The 26682-nt window shown below is 38.2% G+C and overlaps 2 protein-coding genes across 28 annotated transcripts in view; one reads left to right on the top strand and one right to left on the bottom strand.

Moving 5' to 3' along the window:
* PCM1 (pericentriolar material 1) overlaps positions 1–10847 on the top strand; it is a 47350-nt gene extending 36503 nt beyond the window's left edge. For 24 of the 27 annotated variants that reach the window (XM_065837225.2, XM_071807555.1, XM_065837223.2 and 21 more), the window contains 9 exons: positions 137–334; positions 2851–2910; positions 4681–4819; positions 5561–5709; positions 6678–6753; positions 7837–8087; positions 8307–8399; positions 8519–8642; positions 9685–10847. In XM_065837225.2, the coding sequence (XP_065693297.2) occupies positions 137–334; positions 2851–2910; positions 4681–4819; positions 5561–5709; positions 6678–6753; positions 7837–8087; positions 8307–8399; positions 8519–8642; positions 9685–9710 (1116 nt within the window). In that variant the 3' untranslated portion in view covers positions 9711–10847. The remainder of the gene's footprint in view (positions 1–136; positions 335–2850; positions 2911–4680; positions 4820–5560; positions 5710–6677; positions 6754–7836; positions 8088–8306; positions 8400–8518; positions 8643–9684) is intronic. The other 3 variants (XM_071807558.1, XM_071807559.1, XM_071807564.1) reach the window with 1 other exon arrangement.
* Positions 10848–12422: 1575 nt separating this feature from the next.
* LOC136101288 (general transcription factor IIE subunit 1-like) lies at positions 12423–15934 on the bottom strand. The gene is made up of 4 exons (XM_065837297.2): positions 15424–15934; positions 14013–14214; positions 13240–13466; positions 12423–12833 (listed from the first exon to the last, which is right to left on the bottom strand). The coding sequence occupies exons 1-4, from the start codon at positions 15932–15934 to the stop codon at positions 12439–12441; spliced, it is 1335 nt and encodes a 444-aa protein (XP_065693369.2). The 3' UTR covers positions 12423–12438.
* Between the last annotated feature and the right edge of the window lie 10748 nt (positions 15935–26682).

Consider the following 26682-nt stretch of genomic DNA (forward strand, 5'->3'; position numbering starts at 1 on the left):
CTGTGTTATGTGACTTTTTTTAAGCACAAGCTATTATATACTAAACTAATTTTGAGTTATTAGGAATAGGACAAATACTTAGTCTTTGAAGATTGAAAGCCAGTTTTGAAAACTGAAGAATTATTTCTCTTCACAGGATTCACTGGCAAAATTTGCTGGTAGAAAACTGAAAGATTGTGGGGAAGATCTTCTTGTGGAGATCTCTGAAGTGTTATTTAATGAATTAGCCTTTTTCAAACTCATGCAAGACTTGGACAACAACAGTATTTCTGTAAAGCAGAGATGTAAAAGAAAAATAGAAGCTACTGAAGTGATACAGTCGTATGCTAAAGAGGTTTGTTTTACTATATTTTTGAAAAATGTAGCTTTTCCGGAATTTTCTAAATATCTGCTTTTCCTAAACTACTTTACCTTAGTTCATGTTATGTATATGGTGTGGTTTTAGTTTTGGTGTGTGGTTTGCTGGTGGGGTATTTTGTTTGGTTGGGGTTTTTTTGTTTTGTTTTCTTTAGTTTGGTTGTTTGTTTTTTTGTTGTGGGTTTTTTTTTTTACAAAGTAGCACTGTCTAGTCAAAGTATTGGTGTGTAGAAACTCGAACTAGTTTTCCTTGGTAAGGGAGATGTCCTGTATAATAGATGAGTGTCTGTTACAGGTATCTAATTTTATAGACTTTGGTTTTGGTAATTCAGAGGAAATGTGTTTTAATGATTATATGTGCACATAGGCAGGAATAGTCAAGTGTTGAAATAATGTTAACATCTGGGGCTGTTGAGTAGTTGTGGTTTAACCCCAGTAGGCAGCTAAGCATCATACAGCCACTTGCTCATTCCACCCAGTGGGCTGGGGGAGAAAATTGGAAGGGTAGAAGTGAGAAAAATCGTGGGTTTAGATAAAAACAGTTTAATAGGTAAAGCAAAAGCTGTGTGTACAAGCAAAGCAAAACAAGGAATTTGTTCACTACTTCCCATCAGCAGGGAGATGTTTAACTGTCTCCAGGAAAGCAGGGCACCATCACATGTGGCAGTTACTTGGGAAGACAAATGCCATAACTCTGAACATTCCCTCCTTCCTTTCTCTTCCCACAGCTTTATATGCTGAGCATGATGTCCTATGGTCTGGAACAGCCCTTTGGCCAGTTGGGGTCAGCTGTCCCAGCCATGTCCACTCCCAGCTCCTTGTGCACCCCCAGCCTACTCGCTAGTAGGATGGTGTGAGGAGCAGAAAAGGACTTGGCGTTGTGTAAGCACTGCTCAGCAGTAACTGAAACATCCCTGTGTTATCAACACTGTTTTCATCACAAATGCAAAACATAGTCCCCTACTAGCTACTATGAGGGAATGTAACTTTATCTCAGATAAGTATTTTGACATATGGGAGTCCCAGTTCATCATCTCTTCAGTTACACCTACAGCTTTCCTTGCAGTAGCTTAGGCACCATTTTTACCTAACTTGAATAGGTCCTATGAAGCCATCAAGTAGTTCATTTGTTGGCATATGTAGAAAGTATCACTTTCTAGACTTGAAGTGTAAAATATATATAAACTTTTCAGAAATATTTGAGACTGTAGTACATATTTTGCTCTAACAAAGCAAGTTCTGTTTTGCTTTTGCACCATTTACATTTTTAAAGATGTTCCATCACCATTTTTAATTTTAGTATTACAGTTTTTAGGAACATAGCATTTTTTTTCTTTTTTAGTTATATGAACTGTTTACAAAAGAGTAAACTAAATCATGTTCATAGACTTAAATCAGTTGGTTATGTACCTCAATATTTCTTCTTGTAAAGTATAGTTGTGACTTCAGTGTCCTTTCAGCTTTCTCTTAGTAACACAAATACCGAAACAAGCCCTTAACTCATTCTTATTTTAAAATAACATCAACAGAAGATGTTTTATGAATCTGTCATAAACTGAAAAAAGTCCTATAAATAGTTTTAAGCATATCAGCAGCTATGTTTCAAGATAGTTTAACTTCGATACACCAGTGATATGGTAGTGTGAGAGAGACTGCAGAGTATGTCGTAGAGAACTGCAGAGAAACACTCTGAATCCAGAAGGATTTGGACATGACTTCCTATTTTATCTGAAGTTGCCTGTTGGGTCTTTGTTACATAAAGGATTGGTTTATACACTGCTATGAGAATGCATGGAGCCACCTTAGATCCAGCATTTCCTCTCTTCTCTTGGAAGACAGAGAATTATGGTTAAGGTCAATGTTTGCCTTGTTGCTGTAGCAGCATCAGATTGAACAGATCCAGAGATGAGCTGGAACTGGTAGGTCCTGGTTACTTTTACAGACCTGTGCAATTATCTCCATATGGTCTTCTCACAGCTTTCAGATCTGGCATCCTGATGCAGGTACATCTGATCTTGCTCGAGTTTTTGGGGCTGTCTTGAGCCCAGTAAGGTGACTGGTTTTAGATTCCATACTGAAAAACACAGCTCTCTGTCTTGACTGGAGCCAGTATATCTAATTCTGATAGATATGGTACATCTAATTCTAATAGCTATAGATATTAGATATTAGATATGGTACATCTAATAGCTATAAATCTAGTGTGTTGAATACAATTCAACCACAAACTGGAGAATTAGCCCATGTAAATGTAATTGTTTAAATAAAAAGGATTTTTTGGGCAGTTTTTTGGATTTTTTTGCAAATCTAAAATTTTGAAGACACCTATATCAACATCTCTTGTAGCATAGAAGTACCTGCAGCTTAATTCCATTTTGAGATAACAATTCTTGGTAAGATTGACATTTCAAGCAGGCTTTAATGAAGCCTTACTTTGGTTCAGTGTTACTAAGTTATTAGCTTAGAATTGAAGATAGTTTGTCTTTCTTCTAGGCAAACAAAGGTCTCCAGGTGGATGTTTGTTCATCTGCTGAAGATGTCGATGAGGACAAAGTACGTTTATACTTCTCAACTGTCTTTATTCCTCAGATAATTTCACAGATCACTTAGTATTACTATTTTCTGTCATATAAATGCAGTATCTGTAAGCAGCAGTTTCCTAGATTATAAATGTATTTAAACATCATGGGGTTTATCTCCTTTCTGTTATTTTCAGTGATTTACTTTATCAAAGTAACAAAGTAAATTATAATTTCCCTTTTTTAACTTGAGTTGACAGTCTGGGAGATGACTAGCAAAAAACCTGCCTTCATCAAGAAGTCTTTATGACATGCATTCAGTAAATGTAACTCGGAACATCAAATCCTTTGTTGCTTTTGTTTTTATTCCCATTTCTCCTGCAAAGACATTATCAGTGTGAAAACTGATGCATTTCTTATAAAACATTGTCTTGTTACCTTTCAAGGAGTGCATTCAGATCAACAAAGATGCTTTTCTATTTATTGTTGGTCAACCTCATGTAGGACAAGCTTTCCTTTAGGACTGATAATTTGGAAGTCTAAAAAGAGCAAAGTTTATGTTGAATGCTATGCAATTGAAATAATTTGTGATACTTGCTTAGCAGCTTTAGGGTAGGACCTTGCTTTCCCTTTTAGTATTAATTTTCTGTATTTTAAAGAAAAAAGACTGGTTCTGAAGGTGTTCATTGTGGGATTTGGACTAAGGTTGTTGACTGTATTCTCAGCTCAGAACATTAGGGATGTAGTAATTCATTGAAGAATGAAATAACAAGGAGAGTAAATATAGAAGGTGCTTAACTATTTGTGGCAATTAACATTTTCTTTTTTAATGGTATGGAATAAGTTGTTTTATTTTTCATATTAAGGAGAAGGCAGATGTTGTATTTGAGGTCCTCAGCATCAAAGTCTGTGTGTGCTCTTGAGTATTAAATGTTAGCACCCGGAATTTCTCCCTATTCTATTTAAATTTGTTTTGAAAACCACTAAAATCGTTGTGTCTGGGGAGAGAAGTTGTATACAAAGTTTTGTACTTTCTGCTGGAATGTTCAACTTTTTCCAGTCAAAGGAAAGATGCAGATAATGTGCTAAGCAGAATGTTGAATGCTTTCCTAAAAGGCACAGGTGTATGTGTGGGCATGTAAGGGCATAGAGTCAGTGCTGTCTTCTAGGGCTTAGAGTTTCTGTCATGCTGCTTTGGAAGTAAAAGTGGGAAAAGCTGTATGTCACTTGTTATGGTTGCTGTAATGTAGAAGAGTCCTTTCAAGATCTGGAGATAAATTCAGTGCTTTACTTGTGGTTTGTATAGTATGAGCAGAATTATCTCACTCAAAGTATTTAGCAAATCATTCAGCAGAGAAAGTTCTGAGTAGCTATTGCTAGAGAAAGTGCAGTTAGAAATACTCCTAATTTTTACTAGAGATCGTGTAGGAGAGGTGGACAGCCACTAGCAGATAATAATGCAGATGTGTCATTCTTCTTCTTGATAAAGACAGATCTAATTGAAAGAATTTTTTTTTTAGCTAGCATGCTGATCAGTGTTGAACTTTTCTGATAATGAAATACTCAGTTACAATGTCCTTGATCACAATGTCTGAACAGTGCATTATCTCTTAGGTTCTGATGCTCTGTTTCAGGAATAGCTTTGCACTATTCATTTCAAGGCCTTAAGGACTATTTAAATGCTAATTTTTAGCCTTTAGATCTTCTGTTTTTGAGAAACAAATGTGTCTCCTTGATGCAGAAACCATAACTTAATCTTTAGATAAACAAACATGAAATTACACAGTATTTCCTGTTTTCCTAGGACAAGGATGAGACTGAAACTGTTAAACAAGTACAGGACTCAGAAATGTATGATGGGAATAGAGTTCCTGAAAGTATTAGGTCTGATGCATCTGATCAGGAGGAAGATGATGAAAGTGAAAGCGGTCCAGTGGCAATAAGTAAGTGATTTTTTTTTTTTTTTTTTTTTTTTTTTATAGCTCATTATTCAACACTTTCACTGTAGTTTTGACCAACTAATCAAGGCATGAAGTACCGCTGTGTAACAACTTGTTAGATATTTTCTAGTCAGGTCTTTTCCAGAGAAAGCTTTCTAGTTCTGTATTTCTTAGTATTGTGTCAAGGGTTAAACATTCCAATTAGAGGAGCTTTTCCTCTTTGTAATCAGTAGACCTTTAAAAACACATGTTGGAATTGGGTTCCTTGTTTAATTTACATATCCTTTCTCAGCTAAAGTTGAAGTTTCTCAGCCTTTAACCTGAGTGATGTGAAAGCTGCTGAAATTTTATGCAGTTTTCCATTATTTATTTTTTTTTTTTAAATATGCTTCTACTTAGGCTTGCATATTTTTAAATAAGTTTTTTGTCTGCTTTGTCATCTTATATCAACTACGCATGCCTTGGTTTCCCTTATATTTACATTCTTCACACCAACTTGTTTAATAACTTAGATATTTCACACACACAAAGTGGTGGTTTTTTGTAATATTGCATAGAGCATATGGATCTTTGAAAGTAAGTCATCACTGTATCTTAATTTCAGATGATGTTTTTGAGATAAGGTCATTGCAGTAAATTCCCCTAAGGGATTTGGATTTTGCTGCCTACCTTTTTACTCTGTCAGGCTCTGTCAATATGTAAATCCATTATGAAGGTGGGTTTACAAATCTGGTTTGCCTTCAGGTTTATCAAAAGCAGAAACCCAAGCTCTGACTAACTATGGTAGTGGAGAAGACGAGAATGAAGATGAAGAAATAGAATTTGAGGAAGGACCTGTTGATGTGCAGACATCACTACAAGCCAGCAGTGAAACAACAACTGAAAACGAACAGGTATCACTAAAGTTGTAAGTGCAGAACAAACCTAAGCCAGTGCATTGCTTTTCAGTACATATTTGTATGTACCTCAGATTTTCTTGTTGCACTGTTTTCATACTGATGCAAGGAGAAGAATGATACGAGAAATTACAGGGAAGCAGTAGCTTCTACATACAAAAGGTAGCCTTCTCCACCTGAATTTATTATTGTTATAGCTGCTACCAAAATGCATGAATGGACACTGTCAAAACTGATGTTTAAATCTGCTTTCAGGAAGAGATGTTAAGCCACAGCAGAAAACATTGTTCTTTTGGAAATTTATGTTTTAAACCATTAACTGGTTCTTCCTCTGTGTTTGCTGACATCAGGTTCTAGCTTGGCTTTCCTTTGCAGGTGCTATTGACTCTTGTATTCTAGAAAGTTTTTAGGTTTGTCTTTCCTCTTTATTGTGTATTAGTTTTTGCTGGAACAATGGTGAAATGTTATTGGCTGTCATTGTCATTTCACTGTTAGTTTCCTTAAAACCATTTGGATGTGCGTGACCTTGAACTGGAGACTTGTTGATTCTTTACATTTCAATAAACAAGATTGACTTCTGAATCTTTTGAAACTTTGTTTACTCAACAGCTATTAACTGTTACTAAGCAAGGATGTAACTGCAACATTTTGCTTTAAAGGCTAGAATAATAGTTCTTTTCAGTGGAACCAAAGAGTTTACCTGGGAACTACTACAGTGAAAAGAAAATGTAATGCTTAGATGAAACACACGTATCAGTGTTAATAGTTTCTTTAAAGAAAGTGTGGTTCACAGGCTCATGAGTAGGAAGTAGAACTTTCCGTCTTTATTTCAAACTAGTGAAAAAATAAAAACATGGAGCAAGCGTACAGTCTGTTTCTAGTTAGCAAAGAAGAGTAAATTAGCCAATAAGCTATGAAGCTGATTAGTAGAATTTGTTCTAACTCATTTTCACCTTCCCCAATAGAATTCAAACCAAGAACAAAGTAAGACAAAAAGCAGTGAGATTCTGTCATCAGAACAAGAATCTGTTAATGCTAAAGGTAAGTCAAATACACAGTAACTAAGGGATTAACACTTCTACATATATATATATATATATATGTATATCTATATGTAGTGAGAATTACTTTGAACAGTGCCTGTGATATGTAATTAAGAGGAAGATGATCCAATTTGCAAGACTTTACTGGACTGTTTATTTTTCATGCAACATACCACTTGAGTAGATATATCTGTGTTGGTATAGACAGAAAACCTTTTAAAGAAGAAACCTAAAATAGTCTTATGTAGGTAGATGAGGTTTTGATGCTTGACAATAGCATGAATTTCAGATTGTTGCAGCCCCGGGCACACAACTGTAGCAGAGTTAACTGGTCTGTTATGATATTTTGATGTTTAGATTTGTCTAGTAATTGGTTTTTCTATTACTACCATTCACTAGCAATTGAAATAACTTTTTAAAGATTTATTTGTGTGATTAATGCTGTCTGATAACTGATTAAGAACTGAGAAATCTTTTTCTAACAAAAGACAGAAACACTACCAATGTTCCTTTTAATCTACCTGTTGTTATCAGCTCATTTTCCTGTGGTTTTCTGTTGCAAAATGGGGGTTTTGTGCTTTTTTTGGTAAACTGAAAGCAGCATTTGAGTAGAACCTATGTTGCCACAAATATGTGGCAAAATGTTAAGAAATTTATTGTTCTGTATTGTATCGCCTTATACCTAGAATGTGTATTTCACAGTAGGCCATATAGTTACAGAAGTTGGTTTTGTTGTGGTTTGGATTTTGTTTCTGTTTGGTGTTTTTTTTTTTTTGGGGGGGGGGTGGTGTTTTTGTTGGTGGTGGGGTTTCTGGTTTTGGTTTTTTAAAAAAGCTGTATCAAGTCAGAAATTTTTAAGTCATATACTGTCTTGTGACAATTACTGATACTTGAATGTACGAGAGTACAAATAACATGTTTTATTTCAGTCAGCTTTGTGTTGATCTCAGAGACTATAATCCACCTTCGTTGCTCATTTATAGCTTTGGATCCTAATTTGTAAAAAAATAATCTGGGATTTTTGTATGCTTGGAATTTTTTACTATTTCCACCTAGTTAAAATGTAGTTTTGTGGTTTTAGGTGAACAACATGTGGCTACAATTTTGCCTTATTACCTCAATGTCATGGAGAATACGCCGCCTTTAATGGTCAATACCCCAGATTCTTATATAACAGACAGTATGAAAACAGAAGAATCAGGTTCATCTTTACCAGTAAATGAAACTCAAACACTGGATACAACGTGTGTAGGAAACAAATCTGCTGCAAGTTCTGAAAGCTCCATGGCTGGCAGCCCTGATACAGAGTCACCTGTGTTAGTGAATGAATATGTGCGTATATTTCAGTTAATATACATCCAAGAGAAATGAGAAGCTTCTTTCTGTTTCATCATTTTTTCTCCTTTCCAGTCTTGTTCTGTTTTTATCTGAAAATTTGATATGGGCATTGTTTTTTTATGTACTACTTCATAATAGTCAAAAATCTAGTGTTGTGGTGAAAATAAAATGAAGTAGCACCATTCCCTTACATGTCACTATTTTTATTAACAGGAAGCTGGTTCTGGAAATGTAAGTCAAAGATCTGATGAAGATGACTTTGTGAAAGTTGAAGACTTGCCCCTTAAACTTGCAGTGTATTCAGAGGTATTTTGCTGTTTGTTTGTGGAGTTGTTATTTAGAAGTGCACACACTAAATGTTTTAATTATCTAGACAGCAATAAGAATTATCCAGGATTTTGAGTTTTGTGTTGTCTATTACAAAGGCAGATTTAATGAAGAAAATGGCAATGGAGGCCCAAACAAACAGTTTGTCTGATGAATTACTGGGTGGAGGTGGAGCTCAAGATCAAGAATTAGTAGGAGACGCCCAAAGTTTGAAAGAACCTGGTAAAGATTGTTTTCTAAATCTTTTACACCTATTGGGGAAAAAGAAAAAAAACTCTGGAATGACCTAGAATTTGAATATTTTGTTATCACTAGTTGAAGTAAGCAGTTACTGTGGTGCTGAATTAATATTCTTTTTTGTTACTATGCGTTTGAAAACTATGTATTGATATGAAGGGATTTTGCCTTTCAGGTCCCTTCTGTATATTCCTGTTAGACTCTGTGGCTGATAAAGTCATAAAAATTAACATATTTTAAATGGATGCTATAACTTAATAGTTTTGAAACTTATTAGGATGGAATAGTATTTTGGTTTCTTGTTATATACAAGCTTGAGTTTAATAATATTCTAAATTCTAATTGCTATTATCTGATATAATAATGCTCAGTGTTTTTGTAATATAAAAGTTCAAGAAACTTTTCAGAATAGTAAAATATCTCTTCATGGAAAATTGGTTTGTATATGAAGCATACCATGAGGTAGAAAAACTTTCATTGTATATGATGGCAATAAAGATTTGTCACGTTCATGAAACAGTATTTATGCAGCTACAAAAACTTAATGGTAATGCAGGTCAAAGAATTTTTTAAAAAATATAATGGTGATATGGTGACACAAGTGTGATGTTAGAGGCTTCTGTTCTGTTGTTAGGCTTGTAGCTCTCTAGTGGAGGGTATGGAGTGTGAAGGAAGGTGCATCTTTCCTTCCATTTCATTTGCTGCCTTTCACCACTCTGTTTGTCACAGCTCTGCTAGCAGGAGTCTGTCACATCAGTTTGGTGAATACTGGTGCATATGCCTGGGGTGGGAAGAGTGGCTAAGAATGTCACACTGCACTACGGGTAGCTGTTCTTCATCTATGTACTGAGAATGGCTGCAGCTATTCAAGCCAGCCATGGCTCAAAATGCTTGTGAAAAAAGGTGAGGAGAAAATGTTTTATCTAGGTGCTTTAATGAATACTTAAAAGAAATTGAAATGTGGTCGAGTGCTGTGTTTGATGCCTTGTATCTGTTAGACAATAATGAGTATACCCTTATTTTACAGAAACTTTTGGAGTTCAAAGTGCATGAGAATAACCTGAAGATATCTGCATTTATAAACTCTGTGTATACAAATGGATATGGAAGATCAGCACTAATTTCCCAGAATTCTGGAAGTGTATAAAAATGTAAAGTTTTTGACACACTGCCTCTTAGGATAGGTATGCGAAATTCTGCCTATGGCAGTTTAAACATCTGGAACGGAATCATCTTCAGTTTTGCTGCAATATTCTCTTTCTGTCTTAATCTTTTTTTATTTTTTATTCTGAGTTGTTTAGTAATTTTAAAATTGTAGTTTTAAATAAAGTTTGGACTTGTCTGTAAATTTGTCTTCTGAAAAATTTTCCTCTGGCAGAGTTTGTTGTTGGAAGGTAACTGGCTTTAAACATTGGCATAGCTTGTAGCAGTTTGTTATTCCTCTTCAGAGAAACACTGCTAACTTTCCTGGGACAAGAGACTCTTGTCCCATTAAGTTTCTCCATCTTCTAAAAATGTGAGATGTAGACACAGTACATACCTACGTGTTGCCTTTATAGCTTATGTATAGCTGGTCTGTTAAGAAAAAATAGTTTGTGTTCATGCCTTTGGAATTCATTTCTATCAGCACATTTATCTGAGGTGAAGTAAATACTCTGGTTTTGTAGTTAACTGCAGAAACCATCTTTGTTTTTATGCATTTTGTGGTTTGCACTTTTACTGTGCAAAGCAAAAAGCCTGTCTAAAAACTGTAGTATCCTTTCTTATGTAACAATTGAAAGCCTGTAGAATCTGTTCTTAAAGTATTTGACTTTGTGAAGAGTTTTCATGTAGAAAGGAAGAAATTTAGGAAATTAAATTTAATGTTAAAAAAACCCAGTTAATATCAGCATCTAATGAAGGCTCCTGGCAGAATTAAGATTGTAGAAAAGTGGATTAGAGAACTTGAACGAGAACAAAAATTTAACTTTTTCAGATTGGAGTTGTTAATAAAAGTAAGTCAGTCATAAAATTGAGCTAGAAATAGCTTATTCCGCATACCTGCTGCATTATAGAGGTGACGTTCAGGATTGTTTTCTTTTGGTATTAGGGTAACAATAATATGGTTATTGCTATGGAAGACAGTGTAGTGACAGTGAAGCCTAAATATGCCTGAAGTTTGAATAAAAAGAGAGTGTGATTCTACTGTGATTTCTCTTTTTTTTTTTCTTATTCTACTTTGTTTTGAGTCTCTCTAGGTTTTTTTATGAGTGAATTTTGAAGTGGCAGATTGGAGATGAGAGGTATGATTGTAAGGGCAAAAGTATATTAAACGATTTGAAGACAATTTAGCGATTTACTGTGCAGGCTTTAAACTTGTGATACTGGATGCAGAAAAAAAAACATACAATTTTGAGGACAGAGGAAATGCATTGTGAAAATGAAACAAAATGAAAGCTTTTAATCACTAGCTTGACGCAAGAATCATTTGGACCTAAAAGAACAACATGTTCATGATGTAGACCAGGAAGATTTGTGCATATTTGAGACAAATCTGGTTTATATAGTAAATCATTAAACTCTAAGCTCAAGAAATTGCATGAGCATGCACACCATTCATGAATTCTTGCCCATGAAAGGTGCATATGAACAACGCATTGAAAGTGTATTTCTCTCTACCCTTTCTTCAGAGAATCACAGAATATTGAGGTTGGAAGGGACTGCTGGAGGTCATCTTGTCCAAACCCCCTGCTCAAGCAGTGCTGGTTGCTCAGGGGGCTTTTGATAATTTCAGACATGGGAGACTCAACAACCTCTCTGGGCAACCTGTGTCAGTCCCCCTCACAGTAAAAAAGTGTTTCCTAACATTCAGAGGCAACTTCTGTGTTTCAATTTGTGCCTTTGTAGTCTACTTTCATTATCCATTGCTTAAGTAGTATAATTGTGGAAGAAGTTCAGCTATATCTTACATTCTGATTACAGTCCTACTCATATGTATTTAGTTCAAATAGACTGTTTTTCAATGGTAGTAGAGAAGATCCTGCTTAAAATCTTTACAGGAGGGTATGTGTACACAGGAGATAAAAGAAGCAGAGCCTTCTGCTGGATACATTGCTTGCTTCCTTGCCAAGCTAGAACAAAATGAATGCTGTATTTTGTGCAAGGGCTATTTGGCAGTAGTTGATCACTTCAGAGACAGTTCTGTAGAGCCATAAGTACAAAGAATTCAGATAATTATTTTTCAGATGAAAGTTAAGAGGCTATAGCTAGTTCTCTTCGTTAACTAACAATTCAGTAACAGCTCTTTCTATGGAGGAAGGTTCCTGTTGTGTAGCAGTTGACCTAACAAAACATCAGAACACAGCATTATGGAGTGAAAACAAATCACATTGGAGTTTTATTCACTTTCACTACTGGAAGTATTTGCTACTTCTGAGAGGAAGGTGGAATAGTTGATTTCTGACAATAGATTGCAGCATTGCTTTTGAAACTTTATTTTACTCAGATCTTTATATCCTGCTGTAACTTGAAATTATTCATGCCCTAAAACTGGTTACAGCATTCACAAAGTCTAAGCATTAAGACAAAAGAAAACCCATAGCAACTCTAGGTTGCTTTTGCTGCAATGCTACTATGTTGAATTGCAGTAACCTACTACAGGATTACTATCTTGCATAACAGCAAGGCATTCAAAGAAAACCACTGAAGGGCTGACTTTGAAGAAAATAAACTATTACATCAACTTTCTTCAAAAGAAGCCTTCACCCATTCTGTACCAGTTGGCATATTCACACAGCAGTAGTTATTCAAAGACAGACTGGAACACTTCTTGTCCTACTTTTATATAAGCTTCTCTCTCCTCATTTGTCATGAGAGACACAAGCTCTGGGTTTTCACTGACTTCACCATATGAGCGAGGTTGACCAGCTACCATTAAAATAGGACCTTGTGTTTCCTGTTCCTCCTCTTGTTCAAAGTTGCTGCCTCCTGCTTCAATTCCTGCTGTTCCTGAGTGCTTGGCATGTTCTTCAGACTCACTAGTATCGCTGGCTGATTCAGGCAGTTTGCTTTTGACAACAGGAGGCTGGTCTGTGCTAGATGATGACTTGGATTCATGGATCAGAAGAGTCTTGATGATTTCATTATCCATGACAGCTTCTTTAACACTTTCTTCAATTCTCTCAGAAGCATTTACTCCTAATACACAACAAAATGTGTTAGAGATAGCAATTGTTTACAGTTAGCACAGACATTCTACATAAATGATTTTTTCTACTCTGAATCTTTTTTACCCACACTTTAGAATTATCTTGAAAGTGCAGACATTTCCAAGAGCTTTCCACTTTAAAGGTTACCACTAATGTTACTGCACAATTAGAGACAAAAATTTTGGGAGCTGATACCTGACCTCTGACTTCAGGAATACTACCTAAATCAGTCTAAAGAGGAATATTTTGAAACTAAGATCTGATTGCCGCTAGTGCAGAATTAAGGCATTTTTCAATATTCTAAACAAGTTTGTTACATTTTCAATAAGACAGCTATATTTAAATGCAGTAAGGCTGCTGAATGTAGTAAGTATTTGCTAACACTTAAAACTTACCAACACTATTGTTGGTGGCTGCTGTTGGTCCTTCTACAGTGCTCTGTGACATCCAGATAGGTTGCTCTTTAGCTGCTTTTTCTCTTGTTTTCTTTTTGGGCTCAGAGTCTTGGACATCAATAACTAAGTTTTGGGTGTACATATTGCCAAAAGAGGAACTTCTGTTGGCCCATTTTTTGGGTCGGCTGCTGGATTCCAGCATACTTGAAGCCATGTTCTGATCAAAGCTGAAAGAGACGCTACCCATTGTGGACAAGTTACATGCAGGCAAGACTCCCTCCCTGCAATTCCCATTCAAAAACAAAACCCCCAAAACAAATAAACAAACCCACCACACACAACCATGTTTTGTCAGCAGACTACCTTTAACAAGTGCTCCATATTAAAATAATTTGGATTCCCCATTACCTCATCACAGAGGCAAGTGATTCTGAATAACTGATTTTTGCATGGTCTCTTCAGTATTGCATACCAGGTTGAAGCACACAGATACAGAAACATTACTTCCTCTCAGGAACATCTATGAATGTATTAGCCAAAGAAGAAGTCTGTAAAATAACTTCTTAAAGCAAAAAAGGTAGCAAAAAAACCATAAATGTGTAGCAAAAATTTAGAATGCCTTAGATATTACAGGCTTCTTCATTAAGCACCTGACAGTACTGAACAAAGTAGAGTAGCAAGTAGGTTGCAAGATAAGTATTTCAAAGATTTTGCAGCTGGGAAGTTGTTGGGTGGTTTTATATTGATCAGAAGTACTAGGGTTATGTTTATACCTTTCTGATAATTCTGGTATTTCTGTTGGCTGAGGCTCCAGCAAGTCATACGGCAGAACAATATCTTCAGTCTCACGCAGCAGCACAAAGATGGGTTCAATCTGCTCATTGAATTTTGCTAGCAAGGTTCTAGCATCGCGCTTTGGAAGTGCTGACGCATCTTCCTCTACTTCAGTGTTGCAGTAAGTACAGCGGAAAGTCTCTGCAACGTTAACCAAAGTTATTAATAATAATAATAAAAAAAAAGCCTTGCCTTTTTTTTGGGGGGTGGGGGTATGGCTGATATTCACACACTGACAATCCAAGAGAGAAATGTTTATATTAGGGGAAAAATTAAGTTGGCTCAACATGGAGTACCATCAGATGGTAAGGTTTATTTTTTTTCTTCTCTGATCTCATCTTTTTCTTAGTTCATAATATAAGAAATTTGTAAGCATAAATAGCATCTGGGTTTAGCTGTTCAGAATTCTAGAGTTTACAAAGACCCTGTATTTATCTCCTACAGAAAAAAAAAATAAAGCATATTCTGGTTAAAATATATCACCAGCCTCAATGTTTGCATTTCAGTAATTTGACAAAGTCCCTCCATTTAGGAGAAAGGGCTGATTTTTGCCAACTGGCAGTACCCTAACTTCACCTTTGACATTTCAAGTTGGTCACAGAGAGTCAAGTTCCTTCTCCCAGGCTCTGGCATCTTTTCCAGGTAACATGACCCAGATGTTAACACTGCAGTTGCACTTAGAGTCTTGCATTTCAACATTATGCCATTTTAACTCATTTTGAAAGAGTACCCTCTAACTAATAATTTTGATTTTAGAGAAGATAAACCCGCAAGCTCTGATGCCACTTCTGCTGTGGATGTGCCACGTTGCCCTGTGAAGAGCCTGAACCTCCACATTCCCAGCACAGAAGTGACAGAACACCTTGCTGCTGCCATGCTGCCACATGTTTATTACAACAGGTGCCCGCAAACCATTTTATCTGTCTTGTCCAACTCTTCCATCAGAAGAATTTAACACAGAAGTGGATTAACTAACAAATTCAAAACAGTAAAGTGGGTACTGAATTATTATTTCCACATGAGGAAGTGGGATGCACAGGACTTGGATGAGTAATCTTCACCCAGGTTAAGCATCTTGTTCCTAGTAAAGCTGAGGCCTGAAATCTGGTTCCCAGCCCCAGCTTGTATATTCAAGATTTTTCTTCTTCTTTCTTGGCCTGTTCTATAGAGACAGCTTTTTCTCTTGCTGTCAACTCCCAGCTTCTCCTGTCCCAGGCACTTGTCCACCAGCAAACAAGAAGAATATCCCAACAAACATGCTTTTATTGTGAAGTTTGTACAGAAGCCAATTTTGTGCTATCAGAATTATTATTTTAAGATAAGGGCAAATAAACAATGTAAGCAACATACCTGTAAATACATCAAAGAGTTGATTGACTTCGAGGTCTGTGTAAGTGCTGGAGCAAGATGGACATTTGAAAGAGGACCTGGTGGTTGAATCCCGCTCATCTGCTTCTATTTTCCGACGTACATGATCCAGCTTGTATTTTACCACATCCACCAGAACTTTGTAATTGATGTAGTAGTAATTGTGCCGACTGCTCCTGCCATTAGGCCCTGTCTCAACTCGCATACGCAGCTTCACAAACTTGTCTGCCTTGAGCGTGTTAAGGATAGTGCGCAGTTGTTTACGTTCATACTTGAGCAACTGTAACAAGTCATCCTCTTTCACACAGGGGTAGCGGATCAGTATATCAAGGGCCAGGGAGTACTCTACTCCATAGAAACCACGTACTATATATTTGGCCAACCGCTTTAGGGCTGCTGGGACTTCTGTGATAATGTTTTGCTCTTCCATCAGGAGCTGAACCGCTGTCAGGAAGAGAAGTGCTATGCAACAAACAGAAGGGAGGTGAGCCATAGTGAACCTTTCTCAGCACTCAGAGCCAGGTACAAAGCAAGTCATTTGCTGTGCTGCACTTCTACACTGAGTAGATTAATGCAAAACCCTTAATGTACACCTGAGAATGGATAAGGTATTGATAGATATCAAAGATTACCTAATCTTTTGGTACGATGATTAACACCTGAAATATTCATGTCCTCTTGTGTAAAAACACACTGAAGGTATCTAGGAAAACAGGTTACAGAAGGTTCATAATAATCCTCTTTACAGAGGACAGCATAGTTAACTTGCATGTCTAGGTCTGCCCAAAGTATCTGTTTTCATTCACAGCCAGCCAGGTAAGATCTGAAGTGAACACTTTATCCCTTCAAAAGTAAAGCTCAGAACACAAGCTGAGTAAGAAATCTTTAGCTTAATTCATAAAAAAAATGTGTGAAATAGATGAGACTGTATCTTCCTTTGTGGCAAAGCCGCAAGATGTGTTTGAGCACCTTTTCACCTGCTCTTTGTAATTATTCTGCTGGCTGCGTCAAAGGCCTACAATGCTGGGGCACAGGATGCTCCATTTGTCTGGTCCTGTCCTCACTCAGCACAGGGTGTTTTGGGCTGCACCTGCTTATTCCAGCCTACTCAATCACTGGGCAGCATCTGCAGCAGAACATTTTCCTCCTTTGTATTCTTCTCCCCTGCAGAAATAAGGCTTCTGGCAATAATCAATCCCTAATCCCATTAACTAGAACGTAACTAATTTTAATCAGTGCAACTGTCCTGTTGCTTATTTCTAAGGAATAAAGAAGAAAAAAGGATGAGGTATGTTTCAATAAAGCCACATCCTGATTCCCTTTGAGGCATGTTAAAATCCTACAGCCACATTGATACCACAGCCTCTAGTCCAGCTGCTTTGCAAAGAACCAAACAGAGCTGGTTGAGCCCTAGGATCAGAAGGAATGCAGTACAGAGGTGCATGTCACAGGACAGCACACTGCCAGCACTGGCAACCACTGCTGAGGGGCACCTTGCTCAAGCCCAGGTGATTGTGTATTGCTACACAGAGCCTAAGTGACCTTCATCAGAAATCCCAGTTAAACAAACAAAACCTATTTACAGTAGCTTAGTAGTTGAGCCATAATTTGCATCTCATAGAGGAAGCACTACCTTTTGATTAAGCTAAACCAAATGTAAGCCTGCTGGTCTGAGGCTTGAAACCCCAAAAGCACGACACTAACTTAAATTTCCCACAGGAAGAGTGGAGGAACACCGGAATAGGCTGCTCAGGGAGGAGGTCAAGTCTCCATACTTCAACTGGACAAGAACATGAGCAGCCTGACCTTGCTTTGAGATTAGTTGTGCCATGAGCAAGGGTTGGACCAGATGTCCTCTAGAGGTCCTGTCCAACCTAACTTCTTCTGTTCCAAGAGAGTTAAATTTAACCATACTAAGGAGAAAAGCTTTGAGAATGTCAGTCCACCCCTTGACAGTCCTCCTCAAACTGCAAGAGCATTTCTATGCTTTTTCACAAAAAGCCTTGAGGAAGGAGCAATTTTGTTACTATTATTACAGTTTTACTTTCACTTCTCCTTTGCCCTCATCCTCCAAGAGGCTCAACTACAGTGCACCTGACTGTCGCATGTTAGCAGGACAGCATAACACATTGCATGCCTAGACAAAACAATATTCCCAGCCGCAGGCAGGAAAGCACAGGGCTTTGATCTTGTATTCAGCCAAGCGTCCCAGAAGCAAAATCCTGTTCTAACTGCTAGTCAAACCCTAGCAAGGGCTCTTCGCTCCATAGGACTGAGCAGGCTTTCCTGGAAAGTCAGTGTAAGGATTCGCAGAGGAGACGGTCTATATACTGAGAATAGCCAAGAAGCTTCAGGCAGCAGAAAAACTGCCAGTGTGCAGGACAGCTTACACTTACTGCTCTTGACCCAGGGCTATGGGCTGGATTCCTGCATCTGCTCTCCAGTGTTTTAACCCCAAGGACATGTGAGCATAAAACACAAGAATTTTGGAACACAGACAAACATCAGACTTCTTTCACATGAAAATGTGCTAAAGACTTGTTGTTATTCCTCTTTCTGGCCTCACAAATTTGGAATTCATTTCTGTGCAGTGGCTTATACTCAGCAGGAAGGAAGGACAGACAGTGTCATCAGCCGGCCCCAATTCCAGAGATCAGGAGCATCGCTTTGAGTTTCCTCAAGCTCTGGAGAGCACTGAGCCTTGGCCTTCTATACTGTGGGCAACTTGCCCACAGGAGGGAGGCACCACAGCCTCCAGTATGTGCCCACATCATGTGTTTATGTAACCTGGCGCAGCCCCACTGAGGAGTGCTAAGTGCAGTCCCAGCATCTGTGTCGGGTACGATACCAGTCATGTGAATTTGTTTGGGCAAGCACCTCAGAAAGGGCCAAAGTGCCCTTATATGTCTTATATGAACACAGTTGGAATGTGGCATTACTGAAAAAAAAAAAAGGAAGAAAACTATTTCTGCATCTAGTCCTTGGCTAATGAGGGCAGAACCCTGACACTTGAAGGACCTGTATTAGCAGCAGGTCTCATGACTGTTTTTTCTTACCCTAAGTCAAATACAGAATGAAATAATTTCAAAGGGAGTGTGATAAGTAGATAGTATCATTAAGGAAGAAGTAGGACCTGAACTGTAAGCTTGAGGTTTGCTAACCTATCGGTTCTCTGAATGACTCCTTCTCCCAGACTTGCATTGCATCTCTAAAGCAAGCAGTACTCTGAAGTGCTAGGAAGTCTGGACTGTGCTGAAGAGCTTCTCAGCCTTGATGTTAAAAGCTCTTCAGGTCCAGAGTCCTACAACCATGCAAATTATTCAGGGGAGAAGAGGAAGGAGAGAGAGTGAGAAGACACACAAAAACAAAACCCCACAAACACAAACCATCAAACCCCAAAAACCACACACAAAAAGCACACCACATGCACACATAATGTAAACGTTATGACTATATCCTAGGAGAAGACTAAAAAACTTTTTTCAACAACAAATCCAGAGAACCCCCTGTCCATTTGCTGTGGAAATTTAGATATGCAAACCTTTCATTCAAAAATGGCTGAATTTGCCCTGGATGAAGAACATTCACGGAAAATACAACCCCCTCGAGAAGTCCTCCTTTAAGCTATGAAAGAACCAAAACTGTATGTATTTTTTAGTAAAAACTAAATAGAAATCAAAATTGGGGGAAAAGCTTTCTCTACAGCACTTTGTTATAGGTGAGGTCGTATTTCGCCGATCTATTTTGAAATACCTCTCCATCTTATAACTGCCAAACCTGAAGCCTTGCAGTTCAGGAAAATGGCTGAGTTTTAAAAGCTGTTATGTACTTTTGAGTTCACAGGTAGCAGTCCACCTTTAAGAGGAGCTTGAGGCCACCCTTATCAAAGAAAGGAAGAGAAAGAGGAGCAGCTCTCTGCAGAGAGAGAAGGGCTTTAAACAGGTATCTACTCTGCAGCTCAGTTACAGTCTGCATTAAGGAGACAGGTATTTTGCTATTTATGTAGGTTAGTTTATTTTTTTTTTCCAGCTGATAGCATGTACAAACAAGATCTCCTAGAAGTCACAGTCTAGCCTCTACCATCTTTTGCTGCTTTTAAAGTACTTATTTTTAGGAGGGTAGAAACTACCTTCTTATTACATTCATTATTTTCAAGATTATTCAGTAACTTAGATACCTAGGAGGCCCTTCTGCTTATAGTTAATATGGAACCATTATAATCTTCACTAAAGAGAGAGAAATGTGATATCTTGTTTTCCCCTAAGCAAGAACTACCTTTAGGAACCTCTTTTTGCTTTGGGAAACCTACACAGAGTTGCTTGTTGGCAGGTAACTATCAAAAGCAGAATTTCAAGTTAACAGAGCAAGTTCTGCAAGATCTCTCTGAAGTCAGTTGCTTAATTAACATTTCATTTGAGCTGCCTGAGAAGACAAACTACCCATTTCACACTTCAAAAGGCACTGGGCAAGAAAGATTTATTATGGTAGCCTTTTTTCAAATTTCATATAACTGTATCATTTGCAAATAAGTTAAAAACCTTATCATTACCTCTCTTGTATAGGCAGAAAACTTCAGGCTGGTGTTGTAGAAGAGTTGCTGCCTTGCTAAGAGATCACTGTAGTTGCCAAACAAGCTTAAGTATCTTCCAGCCTTTTCCTACACCTCTCTCTGATAAGCCCTAATTATCACCCAGCTGGAGTGAGTCCCCAAATCACATTTCATTAGCAGCTAAATGAATTCAGCCTTGTATACATTGCATCATGATAAAATTATAAATCTTATTGCTCAATGAAATCCACCTACAACAGGCAAGGACTTAAAAGTGACTGCAATATTTTATTAGTGTTTCCCATTAGCCTGACTTTAGAAGACTAAAAGTAACATAATAATTAACTCTTTTTTTGTTGTAGCACGCCAAATATTTAGTATAGGTAATTTACATAGTTTATTTAGAAGCTTTCATAACCAAACAAACCTGGAAACTTGAATATCTTGCAAAGGAAAAAGGCTGGAATTAATATGTTTACTAGTTTTTGCATTTAAACTTATTAATGGTTTTAGGTGGTTTATTTCTTCAAAAATAAACAAAAAGCATTTTTGACTGTATTTCTCTAGAAAATAAATTTATTATGACTATTATCCTTTTATGTGTTAGTCATGTGTTTAAAAATTATATTTAAATCAGGTTGCCAGACACTGTACGATCCAGGGTTAAAATACTGAATTCTGTTAGGAATGCAATCATCATATCATCATATTCCATCTGAAATCCATGTGTCTTTCATAATGTTTTTTATATATGCACAGTGGAGGCTGGTGGTTTTTAGCATGCGACTTAGGTCTTCTTGGTGCATGTTGCAGCATGTATTGTGCTTTTTTTACTGCTGTTTGTTGCTGGAACTTTGACTGGCATGTGGGTCCAGAGAGAGCCCCAGAGGTGGAGGAGCTTGTCTGCGTAGGACAGGTTGTGGGACTGGCGTCTGTGAACCTAACTACAGAAGGTACTGCCTCTGAGAATTATTCGGTATCAGAAAAGAAACCTCAAATTTTAGTAGCTGTGGCAAGATTTTAGATTTCAAAATACTTCAAAGGTTTGAGACCGCTGTTCAGAAACTGCAGGAAGAGGTGACTATAAAACATCCCTGAGATTAGCTCTGCTCTTGCTTGTGATTCATAGTAGCAGGGATTGTTTTAATGCCTCATGCTGGGAAAAACCCTGCTACTACTAGTTTTTGTTCAATTAAATAAGAAACTATTGGTCGGATACACACAACTAGGAAGCATAAGCGGCATAAAGCTTCAACTGTAGATTTAAAATGTTCACACAGGTAAAATTAAGCAGATATACGTCATTCCACATAGTGGTTCTTAAGCATGCTCCTTCATTGTCATGTTATACTAGAAAACACAAGGGAGCAAGACTGCTTACTGGTACCTGCTGGATTTAGTCTGTGGGAAATATTTACAATGAATAGCACCTGTGGGTTTCCTCGATGAGTGTTCTGAACAGGGAAAGTGTCGTGTAACCTCAGCGCTGTTATTCATGTGACAGCCCTCAGCCTGCGTGTGGAGGTGTGGAACCAGATCACAAGAAGACATGAAACAGCTTTCTGAATTAAGGAGAGTGATGGTCTGGCTGGTAAAACGGCTTTCAGAAACAGGAAATCACAAGCACCTGTGCAAGCTGTGGCTGACAACACCGGAGTTGTTCGGCAAGGGCAGTTAACCTCTGAGTAGCAGAGGTGTAACTCCACGTAGCAAAGCTGCTGCTCAGCCACGTGTCTGCCTGTTTGGTGGCTGGGAGACAATTGTGTACAGGCTCCTGCTGTGCTGCCTTGGTCCTGCATGCTCAGGGCAGGAGTGAAAATCACAATCCAAAAAAAAAGACAAAGCATGGTTTGAGCTGTGGGTAGCCCTGGCACTGAGGGCCGTGGGAAGCAGGATTCAAGCTGGTATGTTGTTGTGAAGTTGTGTAATAGAGACGTTATTGAAAGTAGTAGCTTGAGATGGGGATAGGCAAAGACGCCTGGCTTCGTTTCAAACCCATTTGGGTGAATGGTTATGGGCATGCATGGCACTCGCAGGCTGCTTGATAAAAAGGAGGTAGGTAATCAACTCAGCAGTCCCAGGTGGGAGAAGTAAATATAATCTGATCAGAGGCTGAAGGAGAACATTAGTGGGTCGCTACTCTGGGGGGCAAAGATGTAATCAAAATCCTCACGGAGCAAATGCAGTATGTTGCTTTATTGTCCTCTCCAGGCCCAACAGCTGCTCTTCAGCCATTCTCTGGACAGGCATGTGGAAGCTATGTTCTGCTGTATCCTGTATTTTCCACACCAACTGGTACCCAACCCTCAGTTTAAAAAATAAAGTATCTAGCTGTATAGCTCATACATTCAAGCACTGCAAAATAAGAAGACACCAGAATCATACTAAGTGCCTGTATAACCTGCTGCCCTGTATGTGCAAGACTCTTAATGGCACAATCACATCTCTCCTCTTTTTTCTCCTGCTGGCCCTTTCACGAAGTCTCTCCCTCAGCCAACATGCAGGGTGTTAATGTTCAGCATTCAGTGTGTGGCCCTGAGCCCTGCTTATTTTGTGAACCATCCAAACATTGCAGTGAGATGATCCATTCTCTTATCTGTTTTCCTGTGCTGCTTTCCCTGTATTACCTCATTCTATGATCCTTGAAGGCATGCTGGTATTGAACTAAAGCACCTTTGTTTGAGGGCTTTAGACCTCTCTTTGGATTAGTTTATATTGTGATCTTCCTGTCATCTAGAAAGACAATATCATGCCTGTGTTACATATGGAGCTCTGAGGTACAGAATTTGAAACCAAGATTGCTGGATAATTTTAAGAGCCTGAACTGAGATGTAAAAAATTAGGATACATCTTGCAGTGCTTCATATGATTGCAACACAGCTCCCTCTGTCTCTATTGCTGTTGTGATCAGTACTTCCCAAATACAACCATGGGTGTCACAGGCTGGGTACTGGCCAAGGACACAACCTGCTGGGCTGCCTGTGCAGCACCTGGCAGAAATGAGGTGAGAATTCAGTTGTCCCAGTAGATGCTTAGACCTGCCTGGTCTGTAATACTGTTCTTTCTGTTGCTAGGCACTATCTTATCTACTGTCTTGAAAGCTGGAACAAAGCAAAAGCTATTCTCCTTTATTATCATCTCGTTCATCCACAAGAATGCAGCCTGTCCTGTGCAGTGAGTGAAGCAAGGGGTCTCTGTAAAAGGAATTTTGGAGTCATACAAAGAAACAGTATCCCATCCAAACAGGAAGGGGCACAAGTGGCTGCTATGCTTGTTGGCTTCTGGACACTTCACAGCTTTAGTATACATTTAATGTAATTTATCCTACTTCTAAATCTAAAGAATGGTTGCCTGGGATAATATGTATTTTTAATTTCAATATTCTTTCTTAGAGAATCAGGTTAGATCTACTGCCTCTCAGCATAATTTGCAAAAAATGTGGTAACAGGACTCATTAACCACATAAATTACTGGCGGTGGGGAGGCACATTTTGGTTGGGGTTTCATATGACAGCAAAGGAATGCTTCATTTGGGGAGTCATATAGAAAAGTGTACTGCAGTTGCTAGATCTTCATAGCCTGCCACTCTCAGCTGTCTTCCTGTTCTGTTTTACTTCTCTTTCCTCTGACATCTCCTGACACTGGCTCCTGCTTCTCTCGTTCGGTGGGTTTTTTGGGGTGTGTTTTTATTTTTTTGCCTTTTTTTGTTTGTTTGTTTTTCGTTCTGTTTTTTCCTCTCTGTCCAGTCACTTCTGCTTCTCTCCCACCTGGTCCATGCAGAAGGCCTACCTTCTGCAGCTGGATGTTGCCATCTTAAGAGAACTGTGTCCAGCTCTCAGGAGATGGTGCATATACACCTCTTGAAGGGATGCAGATGTAGCATTTTCAGGAACTAAACTGATGCAAATTATATGTAACTACTGAAAGGTTTAAATACTGATGTAATTCAGATGGTGGGTGTAGCCTGAGAAAATGCTGTGTCTAATCCAAACACCTCCAGGTACCTGAATTGAAGTTCAGCTTTAAAACTTGCTACAACTCAACATTTGTGATTTTTTTTTTTTTTTTACTACAGCCAGAAAATAATGTTTTTGTTTATCTTTCTTAATGAGATGAACCATTTTCACTGAAATATAAAGAGGGAAAACTCTATGGATGATTTTTTTTTTCTACGTTGGGTGTCTGCCTAATAGAGAAAGCTTAGCAAGATTAAAGACAAGGCTAATAGCAGAAAACTTTAAGCAAACCTTATGACTGAAGTTACCTTAAATAGAGAATACCTGACAGAGGTAGCCTCGCTACTGAGGTTCTTCTGTCACTCACGCATAACCCCTGAGCTGGGAGAATGACCTTTGCAAAACAAATTAGATTGAGGAAGGTTGTCCTATATACAACTAACATAATTCAGAGCTGATTCACTGTAGATCATAAAGTGTCCTGAGTACGGTGCTTCTCAGTACGTAAACAGGCTAAGTCCTTTGTAATTATTGTCCTCTCTTCCAAGTAACAGAGTGTGGGAGCAAACTGAGCTATGAAAGACCTTTAAAATCTTTGATACTGCAAGTTATGATGCTCTGAAAAAGTGGTAGGTAACAACTGCATATTCTGCTTGCTTCTTGATTTGGCCAGCTGGTATGTTGTGTTTCCAGACTCTTTTTAACAGTCAAAAGCAACTTCTTGTAAAAATGCGTAAATATCTGGAGATTTCTTCCCAAGGCAAGTTGTGGTTTCTGCCACTGCTTTGACTAAGCATTATTCTTTCTGGCTCATCTTGTTACTCTGGTGCAAAGGATGAGACATTTTGCTGCCCAGAAAGCCTGGGTGTGCCTTTCTCACCAACACTTCTGGGCCTCAGAAAGCAGAAGAGAGTCCAGCTGATGATCCGTGGCCTAAGCAGGTCGTTTGCTGTTGCCACTACGGTGAAATCCAAGCTTTTGCGCTTATTGTTCACCTTTCTCCTTCTACCTGCAGCCTGAAGAGCTGGCTGTGTGAACGTGGGACAGGTGTTTGTGCAGGAGGAGTATTTTGTTGCGAGCTGTGGTGCCTGCCTTAAGATCTCAGCTGTCAGTCCACAGGCCATCATGCCTACTTGCTCCAGCTCAAGCCTTATTTACTTTTGCTGCTTTTCCTGCAGGTACTTTGTAGGACACCTGTGGGTGCTGCTATGGAGTTTTGCTCCTAAGCGAAGCAGCCTTAACATATAACAACTGACTGTAATGCAAACTCACTTGCATGTGCATCCCAAATACACTGCTTGATTTTGGTAGACTCAATTCCTTTCCTGGGTTTTCCTGTCCTCACTAGATGCCAACACTTTGCTGTTTGACACAGGAGATGCCATCCTTGCTGTGGGACTTGACCGCACAGGCTTCTTAAATTACAGAGGTGATAAATTTTCTTGTCAAACTGACATGTCTTGCATTTTAACAGCAGTGCCCAAACAAATGCTTTGTCATTCCTGCAACACCTTATTTAATCACATTTGGAATAAACTGGATGAACTCTTTCTATTTAGATTAACAGTAAAAATCTGCTGGAAGCTAAAATAATGAGGCTGTTCTTCATAGAACTAGACTATGCAGTAATAATAAAAATGTTTGTCTTGTCGTTTACATAAATAATTTTTTTTTCAACCAAACATTTTAATGATTTTTCACAACAAAACTAGGAAAGCTATGTACATCTCTTTGTTAAACTTAGAAGAGAAAATACATATGATTGCTTACTGACCTGGGGAGAAAACAAACCAAATTAAAAGAACCTCTCAGTGTTTGTGAGGTACCTCAAGTATGTGTACAGCAAATGAATATGGAGAAACCCCATTTTCATCCTTTGTGTCTTTTGTTGTTGTTTTGTTTTAAAGGAAGCTAAATTGCATCCCAAAGTTGCAAGCAGTTGTACACATTTCTTCAGTGAAATGATGTTAGCTTCCATTACAATGCCTATGGCAGCAGAAGCAGAGGGCGGGGTGGGTGGGCAGTAAACTGATGTTAAAACCAGATGTTTCTATCAGTAGCAAGACCAAATTAAACTTTTTGTCAGACTTGAGAAAACCTTCAGAACAAGTGCTTTCAGAGCTTACGGACAAAGGTTAAATCAATATGCAATTAATTACATTCATCACTTTTTCTATATTAAGGTAGACACAGTAAGACATAGTTGTTGTGGTTTTTTGTTTTTAAACAGGCATTCAGGCTCTGGACAGAATTCCATGGGATTTAGCTGTGCTTTTGCAATTGTAAAGCAATTTCCAGTGTGGAAATGTGGATTGCCTTGCACAAGTGACATACTGAAAGCTCATTAGTTAATGACTGTAAATAGTTTACACTGCCTTGCTTCACATACACTAAAGTGGGACAGGAGTAACTAAGCAAGTAAACTTCCTACTTATTTTTAAATGACACAGTAATTTGATTATGGCTGTTATGCAACTAATTCCAAATAAACCTGCACAACCCCCCACCAGATCAAGGTGTAAATTCAGCAGTGTATGATGTGCCCTTCATGGTACAGACTGTAACATTTGTCTTGGTTTAACAGTTTGATATAAATCAAATGTCCCAGAAGCTGCATTTCACATTATATCTGCATTCTTCCCTAATCTAAATCACACTGCTCTGTTGATTTTGGTTTACATAGGTTCAATATTCACAACTGAGATTAAAAATGGACTCTGGTAGCACAGTCATGCT

This window comes from Patagioenas fasciata, chromosome 4 (genome assembly GCF_037038585.1).
Source record: "Patagioenas fasciata isolate bPatFas1 chromosome 4, bPatFas1.hap1, whole genome shotgun sequence".
NCBI lineage: Eukaryota > Metazoa > Chordata > Aves > Columbiformes > Columbidae > Patagioenas > Patagioenas fasciata.

What these genes read in the sequence shown, in the direction of transcription:
- LOC136101288 (XM_065837297.2), bottom strand. Translation starts at nt 15,934, where the DNA reads ATGGCTCACCTCCCTTCTGTTTGTTGCATAGCACTTCTCTTCCTGACA. An exon ending in ATACCAGAATTATCAGAAAG is followed by an intron (nt 13,467 to 14,012) that starts GTATAAACATAA and finishes CGTCTCTTTCAG; the next exon opens with CTTTGATCAGAACATGGCTT. An exon ending in AGCCACCAACAATAGTGTTG is followed by an intron (nt 12,834 to 13,239) that starts GTAAGTTTTAAG and finishes GTTGTGTATTAG; the next exon opens with GAGTAAATGCTTCTGAGAGA.